Source organism: Micropterus salmoides, unplaced genomic scaffold (assembly GCF_014851395.1).
Source record: "Micropterus salmoides isolate LMB-PRFRI ecotype aquatic unplaced genomic scaffold, ASM1485139v1 Ms_hic_scaffold_19, whole genome shotgun sequence".
NCBI classification, from domain to species: Eukaryota; Metazoa; Chordata; class Actinopteri; order Centrarchiformes; family Centrarchidae; genus Micropterus; species Micropterus salmoides.
In genome coordinates, this window is record NW_024041039.1 from 2,458,568 (window position 1) to 2,472,850 (window position 14,283).

The 14,283-nt window shown below is 45.4% G+C and overlaps 2 protein-coding genes across 3 annotated transcripts in view; one reads left to right on the top strand and one right to left on the bottom strand.

The window, feature by feature from the left end:
* Window positions 1-14,283, top strand: part of LOC119910127 (transcription factor IIIB 90 kDa subunit-like) — a 113,641-nt gene that overhangs the window by 14,332 nt on the left and 85,026 nt on the right. For both annotated transcript variants that reach the window (XM_038728534.1, XM_038728535.1), the window contains exons 5-6: window positions 1,623-1,654; window positions 7,471-7,543. In XM_038728534.1, coding sequence (XP_038584462.1) covers window positions 1,623-1,654; window positions 7,471-7,543 — 105 coding nt within the window. The remainder of the gene's footprint in view (window positions 1-1,622; window positions 1,655-7,470; window positions 7,544-14,283) is intronic.
* On the bottom strand, window positions 8,359-12,583 carry LOC119910128 (BTB/POZ domain-containing protein 6-B-like). Its single transcript, XM_038728536.1, has 4 exons — window positions 11,635-12,583; window positions 10,758-10,848; window positions 10,453-10,571; window positions 8,359-9,945 (listed from the first exon to the last, which is right to left on the bottom strand). The coding sequence occupies exons 1-4, from the start codon at window positions 12,021-12,023 to the stop codon at window positions 8,913-8,915; spliced, it is 1,632 nt and encodes a 543-aa protein (XP_038584464.1). The 5' UTR covers window positions 12,024-12,583; the 3' UTR covers window positions 8,359-8,912.

The following is a 14,283-nucleotide window of genomic DNA, read 5'->3' on the forward strand; positions in this document are numbered from 1 at the left end:
GAGATGCCTGCATTAGTCTGTCATCAAAGTTTAAGAAGCTTGAAGTCTGTACAGATGATTGTGGCGCAAAGCAACAAAGACAGATGAGATAAGATCGACTTCATTGATCCCAGACTGGGGAAACTGTTTTGCTGCAGCCGCTCCACATAAAACAGAAGATACAAAACATAGATAAAATACACACAAGACAAAATAGAATAGGAAAAATACAAAACAAAATTGTACATAACAGGTGTGCAGTGTACACATCTGATCATTGCACCGGTCGCAGCAGGAGGTGCAGAAACGCATACATCAGAATAGTTTAAGCTGTAAAAATAAAGCAAACAGTGCTGGTAAATATACAGTGTGTATAAAATATACTTTTTGAGCTCTTTAAATGCAGCATCAAAGTGTCATGTTACTGCTGTATCAGTTTAAATCTCCATTTCTCTGGATATTTAAATTCGTCCGTCACTTGGATCGTCCTGTTCGTCCTTCCTGTTGCACCAAATAAGGATTTAATTCATTTTTCCCTCAGTGGACCCAGATGTGTTGAAGGACCTGCTGTCGTTTATTTTCCTGATTAAGGGAGTCTCCTGTAATCTCCAGACGGCGTGTGCTGGGATTATCTTTTCCATTTCATCTGCACTGCGGCTAATTCCATTGTGAGGCCTTTTCAGAGGAGCCCCGCTAATCCACCCTGGCAGCCCGGAGACAGGTGCGTCCAGGCGGGGGCCGGCCGCTGGGAGGATGGGAAGTCCAGAGGCTGATCAGGCAGACCTGTGTGTGAGAGAGAGAGGTCGCAGTCGGCAGGCCCACCGGTGTATTTAGAGTCACTCTCACAGCTGCTCTTATTTTATTTCATCATCAGTTTGACGCCACTGTGCAGGTGGAACGTCATGAAATACGCTTCAAAGATAATTCTGTCTGTACGTGCAGGCTGCAGAGCGACGTTTTAAAATGAAAGTTTAGAGAGAAGTCCAACATGGAAGCTACTGGATTCAGACACCTGTTGCTCATTTTCATTTAGCTTCACATAAAGAAGCATTTTAAAGGTTAACCGGCTGCTTTTGGTTGAAAACAGATTAAAACGTATTAAGCTGGAGATACAGAGAGGTCTTTCCCAAAGCTGTCTGCCACAACAGATCCACACGACACTCCTCCGACAAAGATATTACAATACTAAGCTTTTCTGCTGTCAGATATTCTCAAGTTACTTCACTCATGTTAATTTCACTCCCTGCAGCCTCCGTGTGCTCTGTGCTGCTGGATTATGTTGCTCAGACTGTTGACGGATACCAAATTTATCCACGTAGCTAACGTTAAACCAAAGGTATCTACGGAACGACTTGATGTTTAGTTTTTGCTCATTCGGACTGATCTGATCAATCTGTCTTGAATTAAAGAGCTAAATCAGCTTGAGTCATTTTACTGGGCCAGTTCTAGTTCTTAGCAGCAGTTTGTACAAGTAACACACTGAAGTTAAATTTGATTATTTGTCTTTCGATTTGACCAGTGTGGAGTCTGTGTGGGCTTCCCTGGCAAGAGACAGGAAGTTCATAAAACTTAAAGCCCATTCTGTTGTCGATCTTGATTTTTAACAGTTTCTTTTGGTTTCGTCGCCTTAACCAGTCTCTCAGACATGCTGCTGGATCTCAGCGATCTCCTGCAGGTGAGTGTCACGACTACAGTCAAATTAAACTCACCTGTTATTTTTGTTATCAATGAATCTGCTTATTATTGTCTTCATTAATCAGTTAACACAGAAAATAGAGAGAAATGTGTCCATCACGCCTTCCTAGAGCCCGAGACGATGTCTTCACACGTCTTGTTTTGTCCGGCCAGCATGTAAGAAGCAGCCAATTCTCTCACTTTGGACGCTGAAACCATAAAATGTTTGCCATTTATTCTCAAATGTTTACTTAAATGATGATGAATCAACTATTAATATACTTGAAGATAAATTTTCTCAATAAATTTTGACTGACTGTGCAGCTCTAATCGAAACATTGAGCACGTAAGGTTATAAAAGCACAAAACTTAAAATAACTTCAGATCCTCTTTAATGTGTGTTGATGCACACCCTGTTAAATCAACCACACTCCTACCACTCACCACAAGTCCCATAATGCATCTCTGCTTAACCACTTGGTCCTCCCCGTCATCTTGCATTCAGACGTTCACACGTGTAATTAACCCGGAGTTGTGTGCGTATAAATTTAGAACCCCCTTCATTTGTCTGTAGCTGATTCACGCTGAGTGAGGGGTGTGGCGGTGCTGGACGGGGTGGTGGGGCATTTCTGAGAGTCACAGCTGGTCAGGGGCTTTTATTTTTATGCGCCCAGCTGTCCTGGAGGAGCCGGCCGCCCCTCCCCCGCCGCCCACACCCAGGCAGGAGGAGTGGGAGTGGATTTGGAGTGGATTTTTGGTGGGTGGGGTTCTGAGGCTTATTAGTGTCCAGCGTTTAGCCGGCTGCTGCTCACTTTTTTTTTTTCTTCTATGGATCCACACCCGGGCCGCTGCTTTTGCATTGTTCGGATGAATGGCGAGCTCGTGTCAGTCTGCGCCGCAAAGTTACTCAAGCAGAATAAGCACATGGGTCGGGGCTGGATCAATACTGGCTGCAGATATTAGCTGTCCTCTGCCTCTAATGTGATGAGCTTTCCAGATGCAATCGCATGCTCTGAATGTTTTCCACATAAGATGCATATCTCTGCACACATGCAGAGTTTGGAGCAACAGGTGCAGAGGATCCGGCAGGCGGCGCACAGGCGCTGCTTCAGCCTGTCGGGGGGGTCTCCTCGGGCCACGGAGAGGCCGAGGAAGCTTCCTGGCATATTCAGACATCTTCTGTGAAGACGATATTTTATTTAAACCTCTTGTTTTAATCCCCCCTCCCCCTTAAAGGAAAATCTGTGTCTTCATCTTGATGTTTTCACAACCAATGACTGTCCTAATTGTGTTGGACTGCGTTCAGATAGTCTGTCATTTTGGGGCCCCTTCTGTAGGAAGCGGTACATAAAGGGTTTTCAGGTGGATGTTTGGTCCCAGAGGAAGCGCTTTAATTTTTAGATTATTTGACCGTGCTCACCAAACAGGACTGTAGATGAGGCAGAGTGGATTTTCTGCGCTCAGTTGTTGGCCAGATGTGTTTAGAGGTACCTTTTTTCATCGGAGCGTGTCGTCCTTGTAATGTTGAGTTCATCTTGACAAAATTGTGTGGGATTAGACTTCTTACTGGTTTCTGTTCAGTATGTGTGCCGGTGAACATTACTGTATTTACATGATGTATGAGGTCATGCTTATTAAACGCTTTTTATTCTTAACCATCAACTGAGCGCCAGGAATTGGAAGAAGGCTTATTTTTCTTATTTTAAAGTTTCAATAAGACTTTTGAAAGGATTCAGCTTTGATGGATGGATTTGAGACCAGATTCACATTGTAAAACGTGGAACTGAATTACATTTAGCTTATTTTTGGGCAGGTGTAATCTTTATTTTTCCCTCAGCACAAATTTAGACTGAATCTTTGTATCCTCTAGGTGTTGCTTTGATTACATTTTAAGATGTGTATTGGCAACATTTGATACAGAAAGGCTGTCGTTTGCACGTCCAACCTGTATTCAGCAGAGGTACCGGATAGCAAGTGCTGCAAAGGACAAAGCAGAGTTTCCACACATGAGATCACAGCCCACAAACTTGAATTTAAATCAGCAGGGAAGCAGGCGTGCGCTCGAGCCATCACCATCTTCCTCTTTTTATTTCTTAAAGCTAAAGACTTGTCGACGGCAGCTGTCTGGTTCTGTAGTTTCCAGTCTTTAGTTGTTGATGTTCGCTATTATAATTGGAGTCGGCCTCAGTCATACGAGTCCCATCAGGAATCCTTTAATTGAAAGTTCTTCTGTGACTGCGTCCACCTGCTGGAGGATCAAGTAACCACGCCGTGTTTTTGATCGCACGACGTTTGGAGCTGATCCTTGACCCGGAAAGTTTCACTTAGCGCTGCAGAGCAGATTATATTCTCCTCAGGTTCTCGGTTTCACCTACAAGCTCCTCCACTGCCGGCACTTCAAAGTGATGATTAAAATTTGAATTTAAAGGCTTGAGCTCAGAGTTCAGTCACACACAGATGATTCTACGTGACGGTGTCAAATTCACCAAACTCTGCTGTGCTGCGTGAACGCATAAAGACGAGTCGGACTAGTGAAATTAATCCACGCATGTAAAGTAATAAATAATCATGGAGTATTGGCAGTTGTGAAACTAGAGAAGTCAGTTTAAAAGCTCTATATAAAATACTGAAACCTTTTTTACAATTCGCTCACTCGGTCACGGATAAGTGAAGCGATTTTGACTTCTTACGGGTCTGATTGTCGCAGTTTGGTCCGTTATTCCCATCCTTCGTGATTAACATTGTACTCACCAAAGTAAATGCTGAGATCCGGGAACACGATACTATCCCAATAAACAAGCCAACAGTGTGTAGATGATGTAAATCACTTTATTTGGAAGTGAAACTGAAAGTGAGCGGTCGGTTATGATCCCTCATTACACAGGAACTCTGTGTACAGTAGGTCAAAATAGAAACAGGAACTTGGTCTGTAAACTGTGGTGGGTGTTAAGAACAGTCATCATTTCACCGTCCACATTACTTTTCTCTTCCAAATAAGGCTGTGTTTACATCTTTCTCATCATCTTTATATCGAGTCTTGCTGCGTTCCCAGATCCTGATGAGTGCAGTTTTCTTACTGATGGGAATGGTGGACAAAACTACAAAAATGAGGCCGACGTTGAAACGTTGAGCTGAGCAACAAGATGAAAACATGACATCGGGATATTATCACCTTTATAAAGTTGATACGTTAACATTCATTTAGGGTTACTTTTCTGTCCACCTGACGAACAGGAGTCCTTTTTAGCTCTGTTTTTGGGCTCCACCAACTCGTGAAGGACATCCAGTATCTTGCTCTTCAGCTGCTAAATGCTCTGTTCACCGGCTGGCTGTGTCTGTCTGCTGTGTGGTGCTGAGCAGGTTGTGTACAGTCAGGTTATTGGAGCATTTATGCTTAAAATAGCTGCCTGCTGTGTGTGGAAGGTTAATGAGAGACTGAACCCAAATAGTTTAACCCCTTAACGAGCAACATCCTGTTAAACCCTTATTCAGTTTATTTAGAGGTTTCAGGATTCTGTCAAAGATCCAAGTATCATTTTGCCTTGTTTAATTTTGACTTGGCATTAGTGAACTCCAAAGAGCGCTCTTTGAGAGGAGACCGGGGTCATGTCTGTAACCAGAAGGAGACCTGCAGAGTCAGGCGATGGTTCAGCAGTACGAGCGCCACCTGTCTCAGTACCCACAATCATTTGATCCTTTGTTCGGTGTTTTTGTGCTCAAGTTTCTTGAGACAAACACAAGAAACGGTCAACATCCTTGTTTCAGCTGTAATCGCACCGCCCTGCTTGTTCCACTTCCTCCTCCTCCACCACAGTTTTTGCCCTTTGTGTATAAATTCCTTGCTGGAATCCACTTCCCAGAATAGCAGAGGAGCATCTGCGTCCCAGCCCAAATGCAGAGGGGGGGCTGAGAGCGAGAGTCCTTCTGTCTGCTCCCAAAACCCCCGCAGCCCCAGAGGTCTGGAGAGAGTCGGTCTGAAGGAATGACGGGGATCTGACCCGAGTTCACGCCCTGATCCTGCAGCTTTCACTCCCTTCTGCTCCGGCTTTCAGCCCTGAACACACCGCAGCTTAAATCTGGGCTGTAATGCTGATGATTCGTGAAGGAAGTGATAGATGGGCAGCCCTGTGGCTTTGTTGTTCACCAGGATCCATCATCAGATCCTTTCAGATGGAGCGGGGGTGGGTCGTGGGTGCCAGAATTTACTGCAGAGCCTTCTGGAGGTGTTGTCGGTAAAACACAATGAAACATCTGTGATGGGAGGTGCCAGTGTGATAACCCTGATCTGCTTCATGCACCACCCAGCCAGCCTTTCCCTCAAACATCCTGCAGCAACTCAGGTTTCTAGTTTGTTCCTGAGCCCAGTTTAACTGTACCAGAGAGTGGTGTGAAAACTTTCAATGCTGGTGTAAATATGATTTTTTTTGTTTCAGAGTTGTTCAAACTTCTAAAGCACAGCGGTGGTTAAAGGACAGTTTCACACATCGTTACAATCAAACACGCAGTTGGTGGAAAGTGTTTCCTCAAAGGCTTTAGATGGTATTAAACAGAAGCCTTAAATATTTCCTCCCACCTGCTGTAGGCAGCAGTGGTACTTTATAAAATGTTCTGAAATGTTATACATCTCTAAACTACTAGTGGGATGTTGTGGCAGCAGGTGCTGCTGCAGGAGGCTGGTCGGTCAGCACCATCAGACCTCGAGTGAAGGGAGCTAACATGGGCCCGTCTCAATTTTAAAAAAACTTGATGAGTTAGTAGTTTTTCACTGGTTTATCCATCCATCCATAACTCAGACTGCCAAAGCTTCATTTTAGTTTCTGTTAAACTAGAAGTAAGTTTTTGGATGTGGATTTTGTCAAAGACCAGTCAGCCAATCGGTGTACATATAGGCATGTGAGCACTGTTGAACCCTCGTTTTTTAATGTATGAATTAATTGAACTTTGCCAAAATAAAATATAACTGAAATGTTACTTTCATGTTTGCAAAAGTGTTGAGAAACAACTTCACCAACACAGTAAACCACCTTTCGATGCGAACATCGAGCCAGTAGCTTTTCTGTTTTTGTTGCTAATAGAATTCCCGAGTTATCAGAATAACCTTTTGTCCTTTGGCTGAAATCTCATATTTTGTGCTAGTGTTTGTCGAGAAACAATTGGCGGTGCAGACGTCTGTGAGAGGTCACCCTTTAGGTGGGGGGAAAACATTGGTGTGCAGATAAGTCGAGCCTTCCTGTCAGATACAGAACCACGATCACTTCAACAAGCCACGCAATGTCTGCAGAGAGCAAATACTGTCCGAACACAGCGGTGTACTGGTGAGATGTGTGATTTAGATACAGGAAGTCGATCTGAACGCAGAGTGCAGGGGCGACTGAGTGGCAGAAAGTTTGATTAGAAATGAAGAGACGGAGCTGTGAGGTGGAGAGAGTGCACGAGGATCGCCCAGAGCTCAGCTTTTAATCACACACATTGATTGTGAAATGTTCTGCAACCTTCGGGTCGATTATGTAACGAGCACACTTTACCTGACGGTGATGTAACGGCTTTATTTCATATCCTAATGGTCTCTCTTACACTCCAACGCACTGGCCTTCCTCAGTCACACCCCTCCTGTCGGACAGAAACCTCTTCATTTTAGACTAATTCTCAAATTCTTTAACTGTCATCGATCGGCTCCTGGAGTCATCGAACGTTGGATACAGGATCACGGTAACATCCTGTTAGAAAATTAGACTGAACTGGCAGCACAAGGTTTTCACTTCACTCTCCTTTGTTTTTATCTTCGCTGCTCATCTTTCCTTTAAACCCCCTCCACAGGTGAACGTCTACGTCCTGGGCAGAACCTTCCTCGTGCTGGCCAGAGAACTGTGCATCAACGCCCCGGCTATAGGTACAGACTTCACTTACCTTTACACCGTTCTGCTGGGTTTCGCCACACTCTGCTGAATTCAGCTCTCTAAATTGTGAATCAGCTGTTGTCTTTTATGTAGTTTACAGATTATTCCTGATCAATTTACCAATTATCAAGTAATCGTTTAGTCTATATATCGCCAGAAAATGGTGACAGATGACTTCAAGATAACTCCTTCAAACATCTTGTCCGTGTTGAATTTACAATGTCAAACATTTTAAAAGCTGAGAGTCTTCACATATTTGGCATACTGGCTTGATAAATTACTTAAAGATAGTCCAGGGATTTGATATTGCATTTATGATAATATTGAGACTGATTTTAAAAAGGAGTAGTTATGTAGATGACAAGAGGCTGTCTTAACCATATCCAAGCCTTCCTGCCACAGCAGACGCACCCTCACTCCCCCTCCACACAGTATTGTAGCACACTGCACAAAATATTAGGGAACCTGAAATGCAGGTTCTTCTCTCTTCAAGCAGAGCTGTTCTGTCAAACACAAGTTCCTTTACTAACATGAATGTGTAGCCTAAGTGTGCACCGTGCAGCTGATTCTCTGTATTTAAAGGAGCTTTAAATGCTTGTGACTTTAAAAAGAGGCTCTTGCTTAAGGGGCCCCATGACTCCTTTGGCCCCTGTACTGTACTGGATGCCCACTGAATAATCCATCCACTGCTGCAAGGACCTTTTAATAAAACCAAGGTGTAGTTCTGACTGTAGTACCCAGAGGGCGCTGCAGTCCCTTTAATCCCCTCTCCCTCACCCAGAAACCATAATGACGTGACATCTCCAGCTTCAACCACATTATAACCTTTATGTTCATCAGGTGCGTAAGCATTCTTGTACAGAACACATCTGGTCATCTTTAACAGCATCAAGCTGTTAAACTGTATTTTTACAAAAGACACGATGTTTCTGAGGCCGTCCTCTGAAGTGCAAAACAACTGAGAAGATCTCTGCATTTAGAATTACAACACTACATAAAGTTTACTCCTCATGTAATATTGCTGCTTGGACTATAGTAACAACATCTTATATAGACTTGCAATTACAGAATTTGAAGCAGCCCTACTTGTTCCAGTTCAGCTTGATTACATAACCACAAATCACTGTATGAATGTTGTTTCTACAGCAGCCGCAGGCGTCGGAGCAAATAACGTTAACCCGGAACTTAAATTAAAAAAATAACATTAAATTAAATAAGATAAAACAGCTCCTTGGCTTTTAAAATAGTCTCTCAAAGAACTAACCAGGCCGTTTAGTGTGACGTTAGTCGAGTGTCTTTAATGCTACATTACTTCAAAGGCTGGGAGGCGAGGGTCGTTTTCCATCAGCGGTCCAGAGCAGCTTATGCGTAGAACACAAGCTCGGGGATCTGTCCTCCCTGTACTCCAGTCCCGTTGGTGCTGTCGGAGGAGCACTGAAATTGAAATGTCACCTTCCCACACTGCACCTCTGTCATGCCCTCCTGGCCAAAATAGCTCAGTTCATTCCCGTCCAGCACGGCGCTCACGGTGTAGAACGCATCCTGCTCCACCTGAACAGGATGCTCGAACCACACCGGAAACGTACTGCTCGACCCGTCCGACACAAACTTTGTCAGGGTCTGCGCCAGGGTCACCCCCTGTCTCTTCAGTTCGATTTTGACGCTGTACTCGGCTTTGCCGCCGCTCGACCCGTACAGCCCCAGACCTGCGATAAAGATCCTCTTGTCCACCGCGAACTGGATGCTGTCACACCGGCCGCGGTAGCGCCACTGATTGCTCCGGTAGGCCGAGGACTGGAAGCGGTGGCACCTCTGAGGCACCAAACCCTTTCTCGCCGTCAGAGGGAAGTCCAGTTTGGGCTTTTTAGCAGCAGTGTACCACAGGAACACGTTGTGCGTCTCCTCCAGTGTCAGGATATCACATTGCGCCGCCCCGTTGGCGAACTCCTCCAGGCTCATGGTGGGGATGCGCACTAAGAACAGCGCCTTGCCAAGGACTTCTCTTTTGTTGCGGGTGGTGGGCCCCAAACCTTGTCTCTTGCACTCCGCCGTGGCCCAGTTCATAACCGCCTCAAACACCACCACCTCCTTGGTGTTGAGCGTCTCCCGCCGCAGGATGATCTCCAGCGTCTGCAGGTCGATCTCGCAGAAGCCCTCGGAGCACAGCGAGAGCTCGGCCTGAGCGTCGATCACCTCCCAGCAGCGCTGCGTCAGCTCGGGCTCCTCGAACAGGCGGCTCTGGGAGAGCAGCACGCAGGCGTTCTTGGCCTCCAGGCTCGTTTCCAGGAAGGTGACGCAGGCCTTGGCCAGGGCGGGAACAATGTACTTCTTGGCAGCGTACAGGGTGGCCAGCACCGTGTCGGCCTCCAGGTCGATCTCATCGCTGTACATGTACCTGGGAGAAGGAAAGCGGGCTGTTAATCACTGTACGGGTGCAGAAATGTAACGTACAACTATTTAAAATAAGACGTGGCACTAGGAACGTTGGGACCATGGTAACTGACTTTAAAAGTGCTTATTTCTTCTTGTTTGTTTGCTTTTTTTCTTCCCAAAGAGGGTTGCATGACAACTTAACACATCCTACCCTTTACAGAAGAGGTCTTACGGTGCTGGCTTACCCAATGCTACTCAACGAGCAACAAAGGCAGGTTATTTATAACTACGAGTCTTTATATATTCCCCTCTAAGAAACTGTCAGGCTGTCGATGAGGGAAAAGGAAAAGCGCACTGAGAAAACCAGCAATTACAGAGCACTGTGCGGCTGCCACTTCTCTCTGGCGCTCCCAGCATTTTGGCGTTCGCCTCTGCTTCGCGTTGGATGAGTAATAATATGCTTTGAAGTGACACTGACTGTCATCTCTCCTGCTGGTTGTGCTTCGTGAGGGCATGGTGAGTGGCTTACTTCAGCAGAATTAGAAAAGCAGCAGGTTCCACATCTGGAATATGGATCTCAGACTCCTCCTCCGCCAGATCGCCGTAAAACATGGCACAGAAGACGGAGCTTCCCACGGCCAGCACGTACTGGGAGGGAGGGGGGGAGCAGACAGATGCGTCAGACACATGCAAGTTCGATAAAGGAGCAGGAGTCACTCTTTTCACAGACACAACTCCCTCACTCCTCTAACACACAGACTTGAACTCTCTGCTTTGCCCTTTAGAGTTTCTATTTTCTCACAGAAAGAAATCAAAACAGTGAAATGTCTTTACCTTGTGTGCTGGAACCTTCTGCGATGCCCCCAAGGGCCCCACGATGAAGTGGACATCAGCCATCAGCTCGTTGTTAAACATCAAGGCATTCCTAAAAGCAGAGCACGTTTCATGAATAAGCCTCCATCAAGTATTGTGTAACACCAAGTCCTCCCACACTCGCTTTGCCTGGAGACACTGGTTATTTTCATGGATGTGGGGAGGATTCAGCCGCAGAAAGGTTGCAACTAACGACTGTTTGCATTATTGACGACTCTGCTGATCATTTTCTTGATTAATCATTTGGCCTGTAAACTTTGCAGTGTGAGAAATGTCATTGCAATTTTCCAGAGCCCATGGTGACCTTTTTTAAAATGTCTTGTGTGTTCTCCCAATATCAGTGGAAAACCCAAATATATCCAATGTACCGCCATGAAAGACTAAGAAAACCCAAATATATTAAATTTACTTTCATAAAAGACTTAAAAAGCCAAAAAGATTGACACTTCAGTTGGAGGAACCAGTGGCCATTTTTGCTTAAAACCTTCCTTTTAATGATTAATCAATAATCCCAGTAGTTGCCTATGAATCGACTTTACTGCTGCAGCTTTAACGCAGCAGAGCACGCACACTTAAATATATGCTCCGGTGCACATTTTAAATATTAGATGGTAATACAATAAGGAAGTAGATGCTGCGGGAATAGTTTTCTCCCAAATAAAACGCTGTGCTGACTGGTGAGAGAGTTGTGACCTTACTGCACACCGGGAGCTCTTTCCTTTTTTAGTGTTTGTTTTATTTATTTTTTTCACATTAACGCACGGAGCCCGAGCGGCTCTGATGTCCTGCCGTTTAATCCGGAATGACCGTGGATGCACTTCACGGCTGTGACAGTTACCTCTCTCTCAGCGTGGGGTGGCTGCACTGCCAGCTGGGTGGATCTACGTTGTTGTTGTTGATGTTCTGCTGGGTGGTCGGGGTGGTCGCCGCGCTGCTGCTGCTGCTGGCCTGGCTCACCTGCAACTCCTTGGTCTTCTCGGTGTCCGCCACCGTGGTGCCGCTGGACAGGTTGGTGTTGGCGGCGGGGTACAACTCCGCAGCCATCTTCTGCTGCTGCTGCTGCTTCTTCGTCAGGGACAGAGTCAGGATCTCATAACATACCGGCAGCCTGCCCGGGAGCTTACCGACCTTCTTGGACTTTTTCAGCGTTTCTGGAAGTAGGAGCAGATAAGTCAAACACCTCATGATCCGGCCATGATGGAGCGACCTGCAGTCTGCCGTTGGCATCGGCACAAGCAACCGATCTTCTCCGTGTTTAGTATCCGGGGAACCGAATCACGACCGGGGTCTGGATGACTGGCTGGACGGGGGGGGGGGGGGGATTCTGCCTGTTATGCGTAAAGTCCGGCTCCTACTGCGCCGCTTTAAAACGGCTTCCACAGCGAAGTTTACGCGTCAACATGTGAATATCCGTCCGGTGCACGGGGCGGTCCGCTTCCTCCTCCGCGTCCAACCACAAGCACTTTAACTGCGAGTCCCCGCGGTCAGCTCATCCTCTCCGGCCGGAGAAACGTCCGCGGAGCGTCGCTCGTTTTCGCTTTTCCGGCGAGTGGGTAATCCTGCTGCCGGGATCAGGTCCTTACTGCTTTTTCTTTTCTTTTTTTTTATTCCCACCCCGCCTCTGCCGCTAATCCTCTGAGGTTTGTCCCTCTTTCTCCGAACCGGCCGTGGACCCAGACAAAACCAGCTGTGGTGTTCCGCTGCAGCCGCACGCATCCGAGGTAAACACTCATATGACGGGAGTTTTTAAGGTCTGCTTGGTTGTTTCTGATTTTTATTTTTTTTTTCTCTCCTCCTCCTCGTCGTGATCTCTTCGGACGCCCAGGGTTCGCTGCGGACCAATCAGATTAACGCGCTGCGCTGACGTCAGGAGAGCCTGAGCGCCTCCCTCAGCTGCTCTGCAGAGTGCGTCACAGCTCCGCCTCTGTCCGCTGCTCAGACCCGGTCCTGAGATAAAAATAAAATTAAAAAGAAGGTCGGTTAAATATGACCCTCCAGCCCGGCGGAGTAATGAGGCCAGATCACCCCGAAACATAAAACAGGCTGCAGCCTGGCTCTGCTCCATGTGTGTGCGCGCTGTGGTTTTATGTCATTAAAATTTATGTCAACTCTTTCTCTATATTAATAACAAGGTGGAGACAAAATGATAATATCTAATGAGCATATAAAGATTTGACCTTTATAAAAAAAGAAAAGAATCTGCGTTTCATAAAATATAATTCATGAGTTTAGTGTTTGGCTGTTTATTACATCACATTTAGTCATGTGGCTTTTATCCAAAGCGACTTACATTTAAGGAACAACATCTACAGAGCATCAACTACAGCACCAGATCTGCAACTGACAATACATACTGGTAAGAGCTAATAGCACGTATCGCATCAATGGGGTGAATACCTAGGGGGGAGAAGTAAGGGTTAACACAAAAGTGCAATAATACAAGAGAAATGTAGGGGGATAGAAGAAGAGCACAGGAAGTGCATGTTAGTGCCCACAGGTGTTATGACAGAAAGTGTTGTCTGAAGATGAGACAGGACCTTTAAGATTTAATTCATTATTTCCAACAGGAATTGTTGTGCTGTACAAAGTGGGAAAGAGTTGAAATTGCAAAAATCAAATGTCAATTAACAGATATGTCCAAAATGTACTAAACCTGTAAACAAGGTTAAAGGTGAGATTGCTTCTGGGTGAGTTTCATATAGATATGTATAGAAACTGTAGCGTCTAAAATGAGCATAAAGTTGAATCGACGCCTCACTAAAATATTAAAATAAATAAATAAAATGTTGTTGTTAAACACTGGTATACTATCCTGAAGTGGTAAATATAGTGGTGGATAAACACAACCCTGCAGTGTGCATGTGATCTCTACGCATCAAGCTAACGCACATGTAGGAGTACAAGCAAAAATCTATACACTACAAAACCTACACTACATACACTGTAAAACCCTGGAACAGCTTACTGTGATGGTACCTAACTGCCTCTGATGTATCTTGTTTCTGGGGATAACTGGTCAAACAAACAACGTGGCATCACGTCAAACTGCTTCAGATATCCTGCAGTGATCTAAGTCAGTGGTTTTCAAAGTGGGAGGCTCCGTGAATGGAAGTGCGAAAATATGACAAGTTATTAAAAGGTCACATAGATTAGCCAACGTGTGTGTGAGATTTGGTCAAAGAGAGAGTTAGTTTTTGGGAAGTTTACTGTCTTTGTCAGAGTCAGAAACTTGTTTTGTATTTGGTCTAACCTTAAGTTATGTCGAACAGCAATATCGGCCATCTTTGCTCGATTGTTGGGTTTCTGTCTGTTAATGGGAACCTCCTGCCATAAACTACTCGACTCCACTGTTTACTAAAAGAAGTGTGATTGTCTAGAAGTCTGTGAGAAAATGTTTCTACTTGTCAGCTGATTTATTCCCTCAGTAAACACTTTCCTGATGAGTTTCTGGTCTCAGTCGCTAGTTTCAAGTCTTCTTCAACACAGC